Below are 17,352 nucleotides of genomic sequence, written 5' to 3' on the forward strand. Positions count from 1 at the left end.
AACTTAAATGTGCAAGGAAATGTTTTTTTGCTGTTACTTAAAAGAAGATGACTTAATAGACGAAATGCAGACCAAGGCAGCTAAATCTGTGGAGAAGATGTAACTCAATAAAAGCGAGAAACCATGTCTATATAATTTAGACTGAGATTTGAATAATGCGTTCTTTGGCATTTTTAGGGATCCTTCATTTGTCAGTGGGACGCACCGTGACATTAATGCCCAGATAATGGTTTTGAACTGGAATGGCCACAAGATTGAGTATGGAAAGTAATGACGGGCCGTTTGGGTAATTCATCTTTAGTAAATGAGACTCTACATTTGTCAAAGCTTCAGCGAGACTAATGGAAAAATAACATAAATATTATAGACTTGGGCAATTATTGTGGTTTGGAATGGCTGAGAGGTAGGGATTACTAAATAATTTATAACATTTGTTGAGGCAGAAACGATTCACGAAATTACAAGGTTTGGGAATTCCAAAGCAGTGCCATCAAGTAGGAATGAACATAAGCCCTTTTGGATTTGAACTCCATCCTATTTAAAAAGTAAATAAAAAGAATTGCATGTGCCAAAAAGCCCTTTTTCTTCAGACACCTGTCAGGGACTCCGCTGACGGGAACAACCAGCACAGCTCCAGCTTAAAAATGTATGAAAAATTGCCTTGGAAGGTAAATCAACGGGTCCATGATCGAGGGAGTCGCATGCACACCGGAGCTTTGTAGAAACATGTGCACACACCTATTCCCGTGGCCCACATGTGTCCCCTCGGCATGCATCGACACAAACAAGCACAGCCTTGAGCTCTCACATGGCCCGTGCATCAAGTTTTAAAGTGGTTTCTGTTTGTGTTTGCTCAGCGGTTGAAGTTAATGTGGAAGCATGTTAATATTTCTGTGGATTACGCAGGAAGTGATTCTGGAGTCATTAAAAAGGGTCCTCGCAGACCACCAACCCACAAAGAGCGCTATACATGGAGGCAGTTAACTCATTCTAGCGTCTCAAACGTATAGAACCAAAAATAAACAGAGAAACCGAACAACGCCAACGTTTGTAGTTGTGTAGCTGGGAACATGAGGCAGCCGTGATTTCAGTGGCGGTGGGCGTTTCTCACGCGTTTGGGTTGTTTTCTGCTGCCACCTTAGTCACAACTTTTAAAAAACTAGTCAAATTTCTTCCCTCTGGGTACAAAGTACGCTGGATCCTCTAAAACAGTCTGGCGTATAACTTCAACTATGCTGTGTATTTGAAATTTGATCAATGGGAGTCACGCTTCCCCCGTGACACAACACACCAGAGGTCGTGAGGTCACCCCTTTCAAACGTCCACCAACTGCAATGCTGTTGATGCTTCCAGCGTGTGCACGTGAGTGACAAGTTTAAACGGATGTTGTCAAAGAAAATAGATCCATGTTGGAAAACGACAGGACTTGAGTTTAAAACTGACGACCATGATGCTGGAGAGGGTTTTCCTTCCCCCGCTATCAAAAAGTGCGCCAGTAAAGTTAATCTCAAAAACACTCAGATGACACCATGACTTACAGTAGTAGTTTGCACAGTCAATTCAGCTTCATTTATAGGGTGCCAAACTACAACACATGTCATCGATGTTAATCAAGGACACGATTTTTCTCATTCCAAATTAGTACAATACGGAATAAAAAGTATTTCAAAATACTGCCTGGCTAAAGAAACTAACAGATGGCACTAAGAATTATTTTGGCTCTGATTTTGGTTGCATTTCACTCTCATGCTGGGAAATGTTATGGATCTTTAGGAAGTGGTTCAACTTTAAATATTTGGCATGCTTATGTCGTTTATTGTTTGCGCCTAACAGTCGAAGGCTGACAAGCGTCCACCTCCAACCACTTACCGAGCTTGGTGCCTGAGTAAATCAAAGTACGAGAGTTTTGTTTCGTTTTCTTTTTTTCTAAACTCAGGCGTGATATCAAAAATAATGCAGCATTTTCATATCAGCTTTTGTGTTTCATATTGCTGTTTTTTGATGAACATTAACAGAAATGGGTTTGTTTATCGTTTTGTTGCAACGGGGCCTCCACACCAAGTCAATGTAGTATTTTGCTCTAAACAATTGGATTCAGACTTCCTCCAATCAGTCATGGCACCCTGAATGAACCCGACGAACACTAACATGTGTGTTGCTGTTTTAAAAAAGCAGCGTCTTTATCCTCAAATCCGTCGTTTACGGTCCCGGTTTTCGAAACCCCCGGCATGAAAGAGGCCTCTCAGATCCCAGCTGAGGGCTTGGCTCTGCGCCTGATGAGGAGGATGTGATCACAGGGCGGCTTCTGTGCAGGAGAATAGACAGGACGTGCTCGCCACTCCACACTTCTGCCTCCGACACCCACACCCCGACCGCCACGGGGGCGGCGGAGGGAGTCGGCTGCCCCCGCTGAAAAGGTGAGGAGGTGGGCTTCCCCTCACTGACAGATGCCGCTCCTCCACAGCTCCTCCACAGCCTCGGGGCGTTAATCCGCACGTCCAATCCTCTTAGCTGCCCGCTGCCAGTTTTGCCTTGTTTGAACTTAAACCTGCCGCTCCAGTGTGGGATGCAAAGATGGCAGCTCATCTGCATTATGCTAAACAAACGTGGCTGGAGTTCCCATGCCAGGTGGGCGGGGTTAACACCCTGGCTTAGTCTTGACAAAGAAAAATCTGAAAGATTACGTTTTCTTTTTTTAACGTTTCCATCGTCACAGAAACCCCTGAGAACATTCTGGAACAAAAACAAACCTAACTTGAAAGACATTTAATAGTTTGCTTCACCAACAACCTCCAATCTGCTGAAACCTTGAAGCACAAAACACAAGAATGGATGTACTGTATATTAAAAGCACTACAAAAGGATGTTTTTCAGTTTTTAGCTCGAAGGTTCCTCCATAGCCATGAAAGGCATGACGATGCTTCTACAACACTGACTGCGTTTCCATGCATCAATAACCCTTTTAAAACCGGAATATTAGCAATAACCGAGTTTTGCACGGCCATGTAAACACCAATATCCCTTTTGAACAACCCGAATTTGCTCATATTCATGTTTTTAAAAACCCAAATATGACCCCTGGGTTACTCCTTTTCTAACCTGAATATTCGGCCACGTAAACGCCAAACGGAATATCCCCATCAAACGGAACATGAATTTGTTTTCTGCACATGCTCTGTTCACAAGGAATCCTGGTCTTTTGAGTCCAGGAAGTTCTTATAAACACGGAGAAACACAAGACCAGGAGGAAACTAATCACTTCATAAATGTAATGAAGGATATGAACATTTCTGCATTTGTAGACGGTAGAAAGTACCGGGAAAGCGAGATTTAAAAGAAGGTGAGCGAAAGGTTGCGCAAAGCAGCATTTGTTTTGAATTTGGATACAGGAAGAAGAAGTGGAAATGACGGTAATTGCGTCATGATGTTCTCCACGCGTCGCTGGTTTGATCCGGATATCCCAAATGATTAATCACCATGTAAACGGAATATTCCGAATGTTCAGTAACTGGAATATTAGAACCAATATTGGAAACCAATATTTTGTGCAGCCTAAACAAAATAAAAGTAGTTAAAGCGACACTACGTAACTTTTCCACCTTAATATCATATTTCCAGAGTCATTGTGATGGTACATCAACTTCCAACAGGTTTAATGAACCTCTGTCATGGTCTGAGGGGTCTGTATCACCTTCACTGGCACTATGTAACTTTGAGGAGCATGGTAGGAACCCTGCCACACTAAAAAACTACAAATCTTTACGGCTTTAACTGCTTTACGGCATACGTCACTTCCCCCTCCTTCCCGATTCGCAGTCGAGACAAATGGGCGGGGCGTGGAGCGCAGCTCCGCAGAAGCTGTTGCTGCGTCGTGGCTGCAGCAGCTCCACACAACAGACGTGGGGAAAAGATCCTAATGGTTTAACTTTTCACCGCTTTCCTGCTCGGAGGCAGAACCACGGAGGCCGAGTACCTGATATAACAGAGTAAAAGAGTGAAAGAGTCGTCGGCCCGCTTGGATCGCAGCTGTAACGACCAAACACCTTCCACACAGTACCACAAACACTCACACAGACCGGGTCGGATCAAAACACGGGTTTTATTCCCCACTTCGCCAGCTAAACGCAGTTGCTGGCCAACTCTCTGCGGTGCAATTAAACCCAATCTTCAGATAAAACTAGTTTGTTGAGGAAAAAATATTAACTCTTATTTGTAGCTGCAGAGGAAAAAAATAATCTCACATGGAAAACAAAAATATTGCTCACGCCTCGGAGCCTCTTCAGCCTAATATAGCAGTCAAAAAAAAAAGAAAAGAGAAGTAAGAGGGATACAAAACATGTACTGTATGTTGTACTATTATACTAATTTATTGAAACACATGGCGAGTCAAACATTTACCAAAGCAGCCGCAAAACACTCCTAAACAAGGTAGCCGGAGACGGTGGTTCTGCAGAACTGCGGCAGTAAATCCTTTCTAAAGAGTGCAGCTCCGACGAGGAGCTCCATTCTTTAGTAGGGATTTCATATGGATCCAAACCGTTAATAATCATTATTTTCTCCATATACCGCTCCCTGGCTTCCTTGTTTAAGGTATCCCGGTAAATTCCAGTTCCTTTCCAGCAGCTTAACATCTTTTTTTTGCGTTCCGTCTGTTCACTTGGTGAAACAGAAAAGTCCGTCCCGCCCTCATTCGCTATCAAAACAAATGCACGCGACGGGACAGGATCTCATGGGAAACGTAACGTTTTTTCTGGTAAAGCACTACCGCTTTTGTCCAAAAGATGCCGCCAAACTCAGAAAAGCTGTTACGTTAAGTTAAGTTAAGTTACGTTGTGCTGGATGCAGGATGCAAGAAAACATCTTGGGGTCATATTGTGTGCGTAAAGACATGAATTAGCAGTTTTCCACGTCAGTTAATCATTTTCCTGCTTGGATTCGTTTTCCTGCTCACCACTTTAAGTGATGTTTAAAGGAGGACTATTGATGTATTTATAGATTAGTCACAAGAGGAAACTTGTAGCTTCTTCAGGACGTGTGTGAACATCTGATCCAATCACACTTTTCCGTGTGGTGCAAAGCCCTAAATAAATAATCAAGGCCTTGTTTTGTCTTATCAGTCTGCCTCTAATCTATTCGAACGACAACAAATATCCTCCTCGGCTGTGCGACTCTCTCAACTTGACAAAAACTCCCCTTGAGCCTGGAGTGAATCTAAAAGACACAAAGAACAAGTGTTTGATCCTGTGGTGAGATAACACTCGCTGATAGAGACGAGACTTCAGACCTCTCAGAAAGGGGCTCTGTGCTCCTGGCCGGAGCGCTTTAAAGGGAAACCACAGGCTGGAGTTTGGTCCAAAACGATAATGTTTAGAGACCGAGGCATGTGAGTCCGACCGCACGCGGCCTCGGTATCAACTTTGATCTCCGCCGTTATTGGAAGAAGAGGGTCCATAATTGGCCCCTGGACTCCAAGGACACAAAGGACGGCCTCATTGGGACGGGGGAAAATGGACATCCATTTATAAAAGCTGGCAGCGGGCCCTGAACAAGACAGAACAGAAAACTTGCATCTCGCTTGGAACGGACCCAGGAACGTCTGCTTTTATGTTCCCCCTGACTGATGGAGTGTCTTTGATAGAGCGATAAACCTTTAGCTACCGAGGATAACAGTGTACGTGTGAGCCATGTATGTTTGGCAGGCGAGCGTGCACACATCGCGTCATCGCTCGGAAATTTGTGCACACATTCATATGTGAGATGCAGAGAGATGAAGGTTCGGATGCCAAGCTGGGATCAAGCAGATCAGCTGTGGAGCTCGTTATCAGACCAAAACTTCTGCTTTGATCGCCTGAAACAAATCTGAAAAAAAAAAATGCTCATGAAGGCTATTGAAACCCCAACGTGCTTAAAAAATATTATTTAAAAAATGTTTTTAATTGTTTTTTTTAATTAACAAAATTCAAGGATCCCAGAAAAGAAAAAAAAAGCTTTCCACAAAAGACAAAAATGCAAAATGATGACTTTTAAAAGTCTTTGAAGGGGGTAAAGGGTCGCTGTGAGGACGCTGTAATGTTTTTCAGGATTTTTTGTTTTTTCCCAGACACAAAAAAACTAAATAAAACATTTGACAAAACAACTTTGTTAAGTTCTCTTATATAAAATATCTCTTTCCTCCCTGCATTGTCTGAGAAGTTTTTACTCTTTTCTTAAATCAGGTTTGCCATACAAACACCTGCTTGCGCAAACTCACTTAAACTTTAATTTAATGTAATGTAATAAATAAATAAATGACTGTGGATCTACAAAACATTTACCTGCTCAATCAAAAACAAAAGCTAAGCATTAACCGTAGCGATGTTAATACTTGAAAGTTGGATAAAAAAGTCTCATTTCATAACTGCCTCAATTCTCTTTATGATTATTTTTCTAAATTGTTTTGTCTGAAGTGTTGTGTTTAATTGGGATATTTTTTTTAAATATACATTTCTCTGCATTTTTAGAGACATGATTGCATTTTGCGCTTCCGGATTGCGGTACAAACTCCTGGTGAACATAAAATGACTTGCCAAACTTTACCGTAATAAATAAATAAATGACAAGTCCAGACTTTGGTCTCTGGATTGCAAAAATGAAAGAAGCACTTAACATCGCAACACACGATGCAGGGAACCATAAAATTTTGTTTAACTGCTCCAATAAAAACACAAGCTCAGCATTAACAGTAACAACTTTCCTACTTGGAGGTCGGAAAGACAGACTAGAGGCTCAGTGATGATTAAACATATTTACAAGCGAGGGGAATGTGAGGGAAGCCGGTGGAGTGGAGGGGAAACCGAGGTTGTAATAGCTCACCGTGACGCTCATGAGAGAGGAGAAGTTCCCATGAGGCCAGAGGAGAAAAATGCCAGTTCCTCACCCTCTCAAAGACAACACGTCTGAGTCTGCCGGGTTCCCACACCCCGCGGGCCCGCGGCTCCCCACGCAGCCAGGCAGGTATGTGTGGTATGTCACCTGCACTGCGAGGGGGCTGCCGGAGCGCCGGCCGGAGGCTCCAACACGCCCGCTGAGAAACTTCATCAAGCCGTCAAGATGAAGTGTGAGTGAGAGACTAAATCTCTTTACGTAACTGGCTGCCACCCAACCATCCAATCAGCCTCAGACACAATCTTCACACCGGTTACTCAAGAGCCACGCTGGCACACGCAGCGAGCAGCCGAGGACGGCTCTTCCCCGGAGCTCGGCGTCCTGTAATGGCGTGAGAACGAGGCCCGGATTGGGGGCGGCGGCATTGTCGTTGGGCTTGCCCTGTATAATTACACTCAATTAGTTTGAGCTGCTCAGTAATGATATCAAACCTCTCCGTTTGACTGCCTGGCGACGTGGGAGCTGCTCAGATCCGACTTAGCGTTTCCTCCCATCCTCGCCTCCATTCTGGCGAGTAGCAGCCCGCCGTAATGGGATGAAGATGGATGAAATCACAAACTCGACAACCAACCTTCACACTAGGAGCACAACTGTATTCGTTTGCACTCAAATTCAGTCTAAACCAAAACTAATTTGTCTGTTTTGGGACACTTTTATTGCACCGCACTCGCCGGTGGGGAAACGAGCTCGACGCGATAGCGTGGCAACGAATCAGCACGTAAAAAGATTTTTTATACGAGGCGGCGGCTTGACAAAAGCCAGGGGGATTTAACTGAACCCAAATACTTTAGAGATAAACAGGAAAGCACTACCACATGCTGTTTGTTCAATACAACTCACAACTATGCAGCAGAGAGCGTTTAATCAGTAATGTGGAGCACTTGATTATTAACTCTCCCCCGCAGAGTGTTTTCAATTTGGCCTTTTGTTATCAATTATCTCCGAGCATGATTGCACTCGTGAACACATTACAGCAGGGAAAAGGGTGTGGAGGAGAAAACGGGGACATGCTCTTACCGATTTAGGCTTCCTCGGGTTGATGAGTGTTACTTCACGGTTTGAGGAAATGCATTAGAGGCCACATTTCAGACAGGAGCATGTGAGGTCGCTTTGTTTGATGGTCATCAAACAGGAAGTCGGCATTTGGATTAAAAGAGCATGTAATGTCTGCATTCATGGTGATAAAGTATGGCCTGGGTGTACACGACAAGGACAGTTGTCTCAGTAATTCAAGCACGCATTGAGCTGATTAGAGACTCCTTCACACGTGCCGGATGTGCAGCGTTAAGCATCGCATGTGTGGTCTGTTTTGTGGGAAACTTTCTAAAAAAACACCAACAAAAATGACACGGTGGGCAGAACTCCCAGCATCTTTAAGATTGCTTTATAGTTGGTCGAGCTCTGAAGGGCCGTGGAAATTCCAGAATCCCTTCTGTTTGACATGTTCTTGGTCAACTTTGTGTTATGTGAAGAAACTTGATGCAAGAGCAGTATCCTGCATCGTAAATCTGGTTCATAAAAATTGCAATGACGTTCAACATCTCCCCGGAAATTAATTTAATCTTTGTGTTAAATAAATCCCTTTCATCAACGCCTGCCAGTTACACGAAAGAGATCTTCACTCAAGTGCGCTTGCAGAGTACTGTGCATATATTTCCTGCTCTAGTCACTAAATGGCTCAACAAGACATCTCCAAACGGTTACATCCGGCTCTCCAGACAGGCACCACCCGTGAGATGAGGAAAATGTTTTTAAAACATGGGCTGGCTCCAAAAATCAGTTAATCTCCATTGACGCTGATGTTAAAAAAGGTCCAGCTTTGAAGCCGTTTGTTTCCTTAGCAAGATTTTACATCCACGACAACCACACCGAGGTGGGTTTTTCATGAAAAATCCCAATACAGCTACAATGTTATGCATATTAGGGTGTGGTCTTTTGAGTGACAGTCCTGGGTGTCACATGGCCTGCTTTTAGCACCTTTGGTGAACTGTGGCAGGAGAAGCTTGTGATGGATGACTGGAGGACGGAGGAAGAAGACTGACCACAACACAATATGCATGACAGCGTCTACAGCAGCTTCTTCAGGCTTCATTTGGTACTTTACTTCACATGTACAACCATCCATCAGTACCTGAACCCATCGATGGTGGATCATACCTCCATTCTTATTTTATGACCGTTATTTCATTATCAAATCATCAATAATCACCTTCAGAAGAAGTTCAGTCTTGTGACGTGGCATTCACAATGTCTGTTTTACTTAATATACATGTATTCACGCGTGTTTGCATGTTTAATACCGGCAAGTGCCACCCCGCCGATGCATTCAACGATAAGTAGGAACTCGTAATTAAAAGTGTCAGACTGACGAAAAGAAAACTGCAGTGATGAGTCCGATTCCCCAGGTGGGATTTAAAGTGTCTGATGAAGCAAAGTAAACGCAGCATGATGTAAGGATGAGTGGCGATGGAGGATTGGTGATGTAACAGAACTCTGCATAGCTACACAGCTGAATCAACTACACATTTTAAGAGCCAGAAAGCACCAATTAAAGTGTCAAGAGTCCCATTTTCTTCATTAAAAGCAGTGATTTTCCGAGACCGCCTCATCTCTGTTGCTCTGCTGCGGCAGTCGCATCTGTGCAGGACGGACTCCTGCCGCCGCGGCCGCGCTGACCTACTTAAAGCCTGCCTGGCAGCGTGCACCATCAGCTCATGGACCGTTCACGGCCGTTGGGCCGGCCGTGCACGTCCCGGCATGACGAAGAGGCTCATTTGCAGCCGGGCATCAAACGATAAAAATAAACGGAGGCGGAGAATCGACCCAGCAACACGGCCGTTATGTAATCCAAAGATGATGCCCCAGTTACTCGGCGGCGCTGATGTATCTGATGCTCATCTCAGAGCTGCGTAACGCGGCCCAGATTAGATGGTCCAATTTCCTGTCCAAAGGGAGGAGAGCTGCAGTAAAATTCACATGACGCCGACTAAAACGTCCCCACACACAAATGCACACTTTGATTTAAAAAAAAAAAAACGATGATGACTTGTTTGAATTAAGAGGCAGAAAATTCCCGACACCCAGTCGGTACAAACAGACTGCGTTTACATACAGTCAGTAACCCTTTTAAAACCTGAATATTGGCAATAACTCTAATTTGCACGGCCATGTAAAGACCAATAACCCCTTTGAATAACCCGAATTTGCTCATATTTGGGTTTTAAAAAACCTGAATATGAGCCCTGGGTTACTCCTTTTAAAACCTGAATATTGGGTCATGCAAACACCAAACGGAATATCCCCATCAAACGGAAAATGAATTTGTTTTCTGCTCATGTTCTGTTCACAAGGAATCCTGGTCTTTTGAGTCCAGGAAGTTCTTATAAACATGGAGAAACACAAGACCAGGAGGAGACAAATCACTTCATAAATGTAATGAAGGATATGAACATTTCTGCATTTGTAGACGGTAGAAAGTACCGGGATAGAAGATTTACAAGAAGGTGAGAAAAAAGTTGCGCGAAGCAGCATTTGTTTTGAATTTGGATCCAGGAAGAAGAAGCAGAAATGACGGGAATTGCGTCATGACGTTCTCCGTGTGTCGCTGGTTTGATCCAGATATCCCAAATGATTAATTACCATGTAAACGGAATATTCCGAATGTTTCAGTAACCGGAATATTAGCAATAACCCGAATTTTGACTGCATGTAAACGTAGTCACTGAGGACGTTCAGCCGCTGCAATCCATCCAAAAACGGGTGCAGACATTGATAACCTGGAGACACACACAGCCTTTTTTGCCTCCAGCTCTGAGCTGCAGTCCAAACCTGTGCAGGGCGCCCCCAGTGGAAAACATCCCAGAAACACATGGAACGCCCGCAATTTTCTGGCATCTCCATCCGTGGAGGAAATGACATTCTTGTGACAAAGTGCGCTCGTGCCCCCGGACCTCTCCGGAGGGTCGGACAACTGGCTCGCAGGTGACGCCGGAGGGGAAAAAAAAAAAAAGGCGAATGCCTGTCGTGTGACGAGTGTCAAGAGGCCGCCGCTCGTGTTTTCTCAGATGCCTGAAAAAATAAATGTGTCCGAGACTCATATCCTCCCAGGAAAAGGAGTGTTTGCAGAACTTTAGAGGTTTATCTGTGCCAGGGTCGGCCGGGCCGCGAGGGCCGGAGATATCGCGTCCCTGCGAGCGCTGGCAGATTAAACTCAGTGGCCTCAAAATGACTTGATGTCAAGCAGGTTGGGGGCAGCGGGAGTAACTTCTGCATCCTAAAAGAATTATATTCAAGTCTGGATTTGTCGCACCGACGGAAGCATCTTCACAGAGCCACCAGATCCGAGCTGGACCGTCACCAAAAGGCTCCGGGCCCCTTCGTGCCCCACGATCAAGTCAACCAAGAACCTTCTGTCGCTCCAACAGAATCGCGACAGACGGAGGACGGCCGGCGACGGAGAGAAGCAGGTTAAGAATGCAGGAAATGGCACGCGAGATGAGAAATGCATGCATGAGTAGTGGAGTGGACAAATGAGAGCGTGCTGAATCATAAACCCACAACGCAAACATGACCCAGTTTGGTCCCGACAGTAAATCCGGTCGCTGCGTGTTCAATTAAAGCAATTACAGCTGCATTATCAAAGCGTGACCGCTTTGAAGTGGTGGAGACGCTGAGAAAGGCTGCGTGTCGGCCAAGAGAAGATAATAAATATAAAAAGATGAATAAATCAGTAATCAGGATGTGTTTCGTTTATTGTTCACAGACTGAAGTCTGTCTTCCAGACTCACTCATGTCTCCGTTTTAGCAGGAAATGAGAGACAGATTCAAAAGTTTTATGGAGCAAATTAGTCATAATAAAACTCAGCGTCAGTCGTCTCACATAGATCCATTAATATTTATTAGGATGAAGATTGAAATGCATTTTTGGAGGATTTATGATATAATCTGGTCAGTTTTCTTTCCAAAATAATGAGTGAAATGTAAATTAAGACGAAAAAGGAAACTATTCATGTCACCAAAAGCCTTGTGTTTAATTAAAAAGAACTAAAAAGGCATCACAAGAACAGTATGCCCACCCCGCCCACTGAATTTGAGGTCAACAGTTCAAAAGGCTGGTACAGTGCAACAAAAAGGGGATGCACTGCATAAACAGCCCTGCTAGAAATACCGCTAATAATCCATAGACTGAACCAAAATGCCAGTGGGGTAAGGAAATCTTATTGATTAGACACATTTTTTTTTTGGAACAAAGCTTTTGATTTACAAATAAACGCTTTTGCAGTGTAGTGGTAAACCCGCTGGAGATGGGAAGCTGATCCCTTAAAAAAACACCTTCTCAAAGCAGAACATTTTTGATCTGTGCACCCCGTTTCAGTCTGCATACACTGACGTTGCAGTGAATGGTGGACAGAATCAGAATCCTTTAGAAACGTCCCAATCCTACACCTTCACGCTCTTCATTCTTCCCTGATTTACCGACTCTCCATCATGACCATGACCAACGACGAGGCTGAACCTACATCAACAAAGATGAAAAAGTCAAGCTGCAACCTTGTCCTTGATACTTATAAGTAATTTCACATTCAATAACACTGCAACTGCCTACAAAAGGCGTCAGATGAGTCATAAGCACAAAGTGCAACTAAAGGTCATTTCTAGGAATGCAAAAACTCAAAATCTTAACAAGAATATTTGTCTTATTTCTAGTTAAAATGTCTCATTTTTAGTCAAAAAATCTCATTACACTTAAAACAAGACTCATTAACAAAAAAAGAACTTGTTATTTCATTTGAAATAAGTAGAAAAAAAATCTGCCAATGGAACAAGATTTATCTTCTCATTACAAGCAAAGAAATCTTGTTCCATTGGCAGATTTTTCTATTTATTTTAAGTGAAAATTTACTTGAAACAGGTGAAAATTGTCAAATAACAAGTTATTGTTTCTGGTAATGACTCTTGTTTTAAGTGTAATGAGAGTTTTTGACTAAAAATGAGACATTTTAACTAGAAATAAGACAAATATTCTTGTTAAGATTTTGAGTTTTTGCAGTGGAAGAACCTGCTCAGCGCTTGGTCACCACGGTCACCCGGGGTCAGTTGAACCGGAGGGAAATGGATTTAACCAAATTTGACTGAACTGAACCCGAAATGAACTGACGTGTCATGTGGATCTTGACTAGTCTGTTGTGGTGATAGGAGAGTTGATCCAAAAGAGGACGCTCTCCGTTTACCGGTCATGTCACGTCCCCACTCTCACCTGTGGTCACCAACTGTGGGTAACGACCGAAATAAAGAGGATTGTGGACACAGGAGCTTGAAATGAGTTCCCTCCAACAGGTGGCTGGACTAGAGTAGAGTCAGCGCCCCCCACGTTGAGAGGAGCCAGCTGAGATGCTGCTGGACAACTCCTCAGGGAGGGAGGAGGTCCCGGGGAAGACCCAGGATCCCCTGGAGAGATTTTCCCTCTCCACCAGCCAGGGAACGCCTCAGTATCACCCTGGAGGAGCTGGAGCTCTAGGCCTCATGGCTCAGATTCCCTCATTAACTGGACAGATTTGGCAATTACAGACATGTGCCCATCAGCAACCAGGTGAAAGAAGAAAGAGCAGCAGAACTAGACAACCTAGAAGAACCACCAGAACGACACGATTGCTACATTGGAAACCCTGGACCATGAAATGATCCAATTATTCTGGTCAAACGAACCAAAGACGTCAATGAGCAAGCTCTTGAAAGCCATCAATCCATGATCGATAGCATCTTCATGCCTTCATCCTCCTCTTCTCTGAATGCAAATGCACGAGAAGTCATTACCTTACGGCGTCCCGATTTTCCAGGGAAGTTTTTCACGTTTCCTAAACTGGAATCAGAGGTCATGTTTTGGCACTTTGGTGTATTTATAGGTATCGACTGGCTGGATTAAAGAAGACGGTCCAACTCCAGACACGGATAAGGAGTTCACATGGTCAGCCAAGGGTTTAACTTTAAGTCACTTCAAAGCCATTAAGTCCAGTCAAGCCAAAGCCGACGCCGGCCGGCTTCATTGAAGCCTGGTAGTAAACAACAAACGCAACAAACAGAAAATGAGCAACAGATATTAGCTCAAGGCCTCACAGCGTTTCAAGATGTGTCCCCGTGTTTAAAGAAAAAAGAAAATCCTTTCACTTCATCAGTTCCTTTATCAAAAAGCTATTTTAAGGTCCTTGATTTAGCGTTTCCTGTCCAGCTCTTTGGAGGCGGGGGGTTAAGCCTCCTCAGACACAACACATCAGTCAGTAAAAGGCTGCACTTGACATTCCAGAGAGGCACTCACGAGAGCTTCACCTTCACTTCACCCTCGGCCACAACAAGATTTCACTCCGCCATCAAGATAAGGCTGTCAATCCACCGCCGGTGCTATTTACAGTTTCATTTCAGCGTTGCAGCACCACCACCCGGGCCAGTCTTGGGCATTTTTAGAGCCCTGTAAGAGGCTTTACATTATCTTTTCTAAACACTCATTACAAGGGGATCTTTCTTGGGAAAGGCTTTGCCCGAACTCAGGAAATGAATCATTTTTCATTCCCAGCAGATAAGACAAACAAAAAACAGAAGAACCTAGAACAAAAATAAATAAAGGAAAAAGCTCAGCATTGGTAGGGCATCATCAACGAGTGTGTGGGAAGCGCGGCCCGGGCGAACCACAGCCATGACAACATGGTCCCAGAAAGAAAAAGACACATCACAAAGACTCATTTGAAAGCGGCGATGACAGCCAGTGGGAAGGGCCGCTTTGAATGTTGCTTCAGTTCAGAGAAGTAAATAAAGCATGTTTCATGCAACTTCTATGATCTCTCGCTTTTCACGCTCTCTGCTTTGGAGCTTGAGCTGAAAAGAAATGGTTTACACAGTGTGTGTGGAGCACACACTGTGATGGGAAAGGACTTACCGGGACGCAGCTTTCAAGAGACAGCCTCTTCAACTGCTCTCTCCTCTCCAGGTGTCTGCTCATGGCTCCTCTGCCCCGCAGCGATCCGCACACCTGGGAAACCCTGCAGGGAGGGGCAGAGGAAAGTCAACACCAACGTCCGGCCGGTGAGCTGGTTCAGCTTTTACACGGGCTCAGAGTCCAGCTCGTCTCCGACAAAGTCACGCAACGGTTCCTCCTGTACGTCCTTTACCTGCAGGTTGCCGTTCGGAGCTCTGCTCAGAGCAGACAGGACTCCGGCTGCTCTGTGCCGGCGGCCCCCGAGCATCCCGCCCTCTCACCCAACCCCAAACCCCTTTTGTTTTTCCAGGCCTCTCCAAACAGAGCTGGGAACCGGCCCGACCTGGCCCGGCCCAGGCCGAGGCCGCAGCAGAACAACAACACTTCACTTCACGCATACTACCCCTATTACAAAGAAGCTGGGTTTTAGGTTGGCTGCGGTTGCGTACAAAAGTAAGCACAGCACTTCCTCCTCAGTGAGGACGGGGGGTCAGGGGTCAACCGTTGGACGCCACGGGGTCAGCAACCCTGTCAGCGTGGTTTAACTTGCGTTTCTGCATGAGTAGATACTGAATGTGGAGCTAGATTCCCAATTTTTAAAAAGGGGCAGATAATCAGAAATATACGCCATGGAAAAATGTACTTTTTGTTTGAGAATTAGAGGAAGGGATTTTGCTCAAAAGTGGCAAAAATGGCCTACATTTAAGGTCAAATCCCAGCCATGCCCTTAAAGAAGGGAAAGAAAAGAATGGCAAAATATTACATCTCCCCCAGGTAGTTATGTTATGACTGTTACTATCATTTTTTATTTCTATTATTATTATTATTATTAGGGCCCGAGCACCTTCAGTGCGAAGGCCCTATTGTATCTGTAGGAATTTTTATTAGGGCCCGAGCACTTGCAGTGCGAAGGCCCTATTGTAATTGCAGGAATTATTAGGGCCCGAGCACCTTCAGTGCGAAGGCCCTATTGTATCTGTAGGAATTATTAGGGCCCGAGCACCTTCAGTGCGAAGGCCCTATTGTATTTGCAGGAATTTTTATTATTATTAGGGCCCGAGCACTTGCAGTGCGAAGGCCCTATTGTATTTGCAGGAATTTTTATTATTATTAGGGCCCGAGCACTTGCAGTGCGAAGGCCCTATTGTAATTGCAGGAATTATTCTTCTTCTTCTTATTGTTCTGACAAAAGGAAGGCCTTTTTGCCCCCCTAAACGTGCCCAAAAAGTCACCAAATTTTGCATGCAAGTCAGGCCTGGCGAAAAATTTGATATTTAAGGGTTTGCATTAATGGGCGTGGTAAAATGGCTCAACAGCGCCCCCTTGAAAACTTTGTGCCTCAAGCCCCACAATGCGGTTTGTCGTACATGCACGAAAATCGGTACACACCTGTATCATGGGACAACTTAAAGAAAAGTCTCTGGGCGTCATGTCGAGAAACCAAACAGGAAGTCGGCCATTTTGAATTAATCGTGTCACTTTGGCGCAATTTATGCCATTCCTTCGGCAGTTAATACGGCCCAAACCATAACGTGCCCCCAAGTGTGTTATACATCAAAATGTGCGTCTTCATCCTGCGACAACACGCATTACTTTTCTCTTTCAAAAGCGTTACCGTGGCGACGCTAGACGCCAAAAAGCGTGCCCACCCTTCATCTGGTTGGTTCAGACCGAAAAAACTTTGCGCCTCAAGCCCCAGAATACGGTGTGACGTACATGAACGAAAATCGGTACACTCCTGTATCATGTCTTAACTAAAAGAAAAGTCTCTTGGCGCCATGGCCGAAACCGTACAGGAAGTCGGCCATTTTGAACATTCTGAATTAATCACGTAATTTTGGAGCAATATATGCCATTCCTTCGAGAATTAATACGGCCCGAACCGTATCGTGAACCCAGATGTGTTATACATCAAAATGTGCGTCTCCATCCTGCGACTACACGCATTACTTTTCTCTTTCAAAAGTGTTACCGTGGCGACGCTAGACGCCAAAAAGCACGCCCCCCCTTCATCTGATTGGTCCATATTTGATAGTTCCCCAAAAGGCACCAAAATTGGCACGCAAGCCAGGCCTGGCGATAAATTTGATATTTCATGGTTTGCATTAATGGGCGTGGGAAAATGGCTCAACAGCGCCCCCCGGAAAACTTTGTGCCTCAAGCCCTACAATACGGTTTGACGTACATGCACGAAAATCGCTACACACCTGTATCATGGCACAACTTAAAGAAAAGTCTCTTGGAGCCATGGCCGAAACCGAACAGGAAGTCGGCCATTTTGAAATCTGATTGGTCCATATTTGATAGTTCTCCAAAAGTCACCAAATTTGGCATGCAAGACAGACTTGGCGATAAATTAGATATTTCATGGTTTGCATTAATGGGCGTGGCCTAACGGCTCAACAGCGCCCCCTAGAATACTTTTCTCTGCCATAACTTTTGAATGGTTTGACATAGGAAGT

The 17,352-nt window shown here is 44.5% G+C and overlaps 1 protein-coding gene across 2 annotated transcripts in view; it reads right to left on the bottom strand.

The window, feature by feature from the left end:
* Nucleotides 1-17,352, bottom strand: part of LOC133425368 (nck-associated protein 5-like) — a 204,052-nt gene that overhangs the window by 162,880 nt on the left and 23,820 nt on the right. The window contains exon 2 of one of the 2 annotated variants that reach the window (XM_061716190.1): nucleotides 14,852-14,954. In XM_061716190.1, the coding sequence (XP_061572174.1) occupies nucleotides 14,852-14,954 (103 nt within the window). Of the gene's footprint in view, nucleotides 1-6,852; nucleotides 6,981-14,851; nucleotides 14,955-17,352 lie in introns of those variants that run through there. The other variant, XM_061716193.1, reaches the window with a different exon arrangement.

The sequence above is a fragment of the Cololabis saira genome, chromosome 24 (assembly GCF_033807715.1).
Source record: "Cololabis saira isolate AMF1-May2022 chromosome 24, fColSai1.1, whole genome shotgun sequence".
In the NCBI taxonomy this organism is placed as follows: domain Eukaryota; kingdom Metazoa; phylum Chordata; class Actinopteri; order Beloniformes; family Belonidae; genus Cololabis; species Cololabis saira.